Consider the following 4,516-nt stretch of genomic DNA (forward strand, 5'->3'; position numbering starts at 1 on the left):
TATCCCATACAAATATTGATATACTGTTACTAGTGCACATAGTCACTTACTGTTTTTTCACCTATCACATAATATCTGTGTGGTTGCCCTACCAAAGCACAAAATTATACTCAAGGTTATAGTAGTTGTTTTTTATTGCTAATATTGAAAAAATTTCTAACAGAGTGTAAAAACACGTGTTTATAGCTAATGCTTGTTATCAAGTTTTTTATAAATTTTTTTAAATATCATTATACAGAAAAGTTTGGATTGACTTCATCCACAGTTCTGCATTGGTTTTCTTGGATATTCAATAAATCAAAAAAGGAAGTTTGTCCAGTTTCTTATTCCATTGATGTATAGATTGTAAATTTATTACAAATTGTATACTAAAATTCTGTTTTTTTGAATCAAATTTTTAAATAGCTGATATGTTTCTAATCCAGACATTTTTTCCCTCAACACACTGAGCAATGCTAGTAACCAATCTAGAAAACTAAATGATAATAGAATTCAGAGATATTGGTTACATATACCTGCGCAGGTGTATGCTATGCCCCCAAGCAAATTACTAGCATTGCTCATTGTGTTGAGGGAAAAAATGTCTTGTTTTACTTACCCAGTAATTAACCCATCCCTCATGCACCTGGGCAATGCTACTGAACTAATTGAGCATCTACCACTACCTGTATGTATGTTGTTAGAGGCAGAAGGGAGCCCATATTAGGAGGAGATGTGTGTCCTGATATGCCACATGGAGTAGTCCGGGGTTGCTCCAAGGTAGGTAGCTCTTAGTTTGGATATATCAAGTAAGGAGCCATTATCATGTGGCTCCTTGCTGGTTAATCGTAGACCCAATTTAGGGTAACGGTGGTGTGGGGTGCGGTGCTCCTGGACTGGATGGGCTGGGTGGCTTTAGTGCGGCATGCCCTTACATTCTATTAACACTTTTCCCTCACTAACACTATCTCTATCCTATTTTAATTACATTCATTTATTTCTCTCTTTTTATATAGCTTCGGCTTCCTATCACTAATTATTAACACTTAGTATATCACTGGCATGCCGCGCTGGGCTTCCAAGCTTATGATGGTTTTTTGGGGTGCTGCACCCTGCACCTAGATATAACGCTAGGGACACCCAATATACAGAGAAGCCTTGACGCGGCTTGGGGGCATAGCATACACCTGCGCAGGTATATGTAACCAATATCTCTGAATTCTATTATCATGTAGTGTTCTAGATTGGTTACTAACATTGCTCAGTGTGTTGAGGGAAAAAATGTCTTGTTTTACTTACCCAGTAATTAACCCCTCCCTCATGCACCTGGGCAATGCTACTGAACTAATTGAGCATCTACCACTACCTGTATGTATGTTTCTAATCCAGCCAGAAGGACCAATAGCATTCCTTTTTTATTACCAAATGATATGCTTTTCAAAGATTGCAACAGACAAAATAGGACAATTTTACCAAACAAACAAACAAACAAACAAGAATAATGTTTATTTTTGAAACACAAGTTATCATCCACTCACAATGTAATAAATAAATTTTCTAGTTTGAAAAAACATTTTCAACTTTGTTCAGGGCCAATACTAATGTTACATTATACTAAGTTTATTCATACGCCATAAATTCAGCAGCATAGTCGTTCACCGGTCTGAAGCCAACATATTGTCCCTCTGGGTCAGGAAATGCTGAACGAACTTTTTTAACTACACACGATGGAATAGGACGTCTGTTTCCAACGCCAAGATATCCGTGGATCCAAGCGGTGAAGGCTCTATATGCAGTTTTACGTTGCAGGCTGTTAACAAATGAAATAAACATTATATTATTGCTTGAAAATAGTCTGCCTTGAAATATTTACATTTGAATAAATAAACATTGGAGGATGCCAGTATTAGTCGCAATTATAAATTGATGACCACTTCAGGGTGACAAGACTGACTCTAAATCCGGCAAGTTCAGAGAAGCAAAGCTAATTGTACTCATCCCCGTGATACACTTTCCAGTTCTGAAGATGACTAAATTGAATACAGCCAGAGCACCTTGCCACAGCTGTATCTCTGCTACTACGGCTATGACGCCAATATAACATACATTTTGGGGTATGTTAGTGCTTCTCATTGCCATCCCGAGCGTTAGTCTAACTCCAGAAAATGGTGTGAACCATAACCTATAAACAATTTAAGTATCAATAATTACCGGTTAATATCTTTTATTAATGGTGGTTTTTGATACTCCCCGATAGCTCTGAAAATTATGTTTACTGTTTCCTCCCGCGTACAAAAAAAATTAAAAAATTCGTGTTCGCATATACAAGTTTTGTCTTGGATATATGGGCCAGCATTTTCTATTTCCATACAGCAAACTGATTCAACATGGGTGGCCATAGCAACGCATTGTCCACATTTGCACCAATCCACTTGACCAATCCGGCATTCCAAAGTATTTGATTGAAATTCGACATATTTGAGATTATCTTGACGCTTTGGATTCTGTGGGAAACATTGACTCATCCTTGTGCTACCACTATATTTTTCTCGAAGCTTAGACAGCAGTTCTTTGGTCTGTCAAAATGAACAAAATAAATTTAATTAATTTGGCATATAATATAGTACTATTTTTGTATAGTCTAACAGATCTATAGTAATATTTGAGTCCCCATACCATGCTCAAAATCAATCTGTCAATCTATCAAAATTGAGCCTAGGCAAAACAAATGGAAAACTAGTCTCTGTAGGACAACCCATTTCTCAATTATAAAACAAGCCACATCGCTGACAGAAGGACATTACTTGTGGCAATATGAACAAGCTGACAGGATAGCTTGAATAACTCTGCCGATAGTCCTGTACCAAGGCACATTGTAGTGCAATGAAAAAGCACATGTCTCGGGCATTAGAATGTGAAAAAAAAATTTTCTGGAATGCTCTCAATTTGACATATTTTATACCAATATTTTTATTTAACTTTGATTAAAATTTAATTTACTTTAATATTTACATTTTCATCCATATTTGATTGGCTTGCTTGACTGCAAACGACATTTTGGCTATCAGCGGTTACTTCAGGTTCTCTGTTCACTTGCATGCATTGTGTATTCTGATTGGGATATAAATTTAAAATAATTAACTCAATGAGTATAGTAAAAAAAAAAAAAATGATTTAATCTACTACACATATTATTTATGTACCGATTACAACAGATTTGTACTGTTTGACAAAACAATTTTGGCTTCATTAGACCATATGCAAAGTGTCACGGAAATATTACATTTTTCACAATAATACATGCCATTGTGGTCCTTAGTGATGTTGTAGAAAGTTGTTCTTGAGATGTCGGAATTTCTAAATTTTCCATGTTTCCGATAAAATATTTGCCAAATTGTCTACAATAAGAAAAAATATTTTGAAAAATACATTAAAATACAAGTATAATCACAATAAGAAACATTTGTTACAGAATTGGATTACTGATTTACATTTAGCTCGTGGAACAGGATTGTGGAGTGCACCATGGATGTAGGGTTTAGCGTTGATTGATGATAGTGTCCCATGGATTCCATAAGTCTTGTGTCGATCGCTAACATTCGTCTATGTCCCATGTGATATATGACTGTAGTCCATGGCTGAGGATTCTCCTTTGTGAATCTGTGAAAAAGGAGCGTTGGTGCGTAATGTCCACTGTGGATGGGATAATAGGGGACCATGGATGAAAAGTTTGCCATGTGGAATAGGAAAGACTATATAATGTATGCCGATTGTCCAATTTCCAAATATGACAAATGGACCGCATAGAGTTTGACTAGCATTGAATCCTTAGGGGGCCATTCACAAAGTTGTATTGCAATCTGTGAATTGGATGTCTGTTGCTGCGAAAAAATAAAAACAAATTTATATAATTTGACATATTCATTTTCAGGAAATAGGAAAAGATAAATGTAAAACAACATCATTTTGGTTAGGTTTGACTGGCTATGTATTGTGTTACTGTTTTTATTTTATGCAATTCAAAGCGTAGTATAGTGCGTTATTATGCACTCCAAAGTGTAAGGATTCTATATTCTTTTTATTTTTAAATACTTGAATTTGTAAGGAATGCAAAAAAAAATATATGCTTTATCTCATAAATTAAAAGTTGTATTTGGTGGATTTGTAATAAGGCTAATACCACAAACATACCGCAGCAGCACTGATAAAAAACACACAAAAACCTCGCCTCACCATCCAATCCTCAACTCCAGGCACCTGTCCCTCACCCTCCAATACCTAACTAACGTGACCTGTCTCTCCGCCCACCCTCCAATCCCCTATTGCAGGCATCATGCCCCCAGTCCAACAAGACCACCTATCACAGGCATGATCAAACCCATCCCACCAAGACCCCCTATTACAGGCATGATCAAACCCATCCCTCCAAGACCCCCATTGCAGGATTCCACACACCATCCCTCCAAGACCCCCATTGCAGGATTCCACATCCCACTCCCTCCAAGACCCCCATTGCAGGATTCCACACACCATCCCT

General features: G+C 36.8%; 1 protein-coding gene across 1 annotated transcript; it reads right to left on the reverse strand.

The window, feature by feature from the left end:
• Nucleotides 1-1,576: 1,576 nt before the first annotated feature.
• Nucleotides 1,577-3,666, reverse strand: LOC146072456 (P2X purinoceptor 7-like). The gene is made up of 4 exons (XM_083179691.1): nt 3,471-3,666; nt 2,992-3,377; nt 2,191-2,555; nt 1,577-1,789 (listed from the first exon to the last, which is right to left on the reverse strand). Exons 2-4 carry the CDS (start codon nt 3,076-3,078, stop codon nt 1,600-1,602), a joined length of 642 nt encoding a protein of 213 aa, XP_083035817.1. The 5' UTR covers nt 3,079-3,377; nt 3,471-3,666; the 3' UTR covers nt 1,577-1,599.
• Nucleotides 3,667-4,516: the final 850 nt, after the last annotated feature.

The sequence above is a fragment of the Crinia signifera genome, chromosome 4 (genome assembly GCF_055691185.1).
Source record: "Crinia signifera chromosome 4, ASM5569118v1, whole genome shotgun sequence".
Classification (NCBI taxonomy): domain Eukaryota; kingdom Metazoa; phylum Chordata; class Amphibia; order Anura; family Myobatrachidae; genus Crinia; species Crinia signifera.

What these genes read in the sequence shown, in the direction of transcription:
- LOC146072456 (XM_083179691.1), bottom strand. Translation starts at nt 3,078, where the DNA reads ATGCAAGTGAACAGAGAACCTGAAGTAACCGCTGATAGCCAAAATGTC. An exon ending in AATCAAATATGGATGAAAAT is followed by an intron (nt 2,556 to 2,991) that starts GTAAATATTAAA and finishes TCATTTTGACAG; the next exon opens with ACCAAAGAACTGCTGTCTAA. An exon ending in TTAATAAAAGATATTAACCG is followed by an intron (nt 1,790 to 2,190) that starts GTAATTATTGAT and finishes ATTTGTTAACAG; the next exon opens with CCTGCAACGTAAAACTGCAT.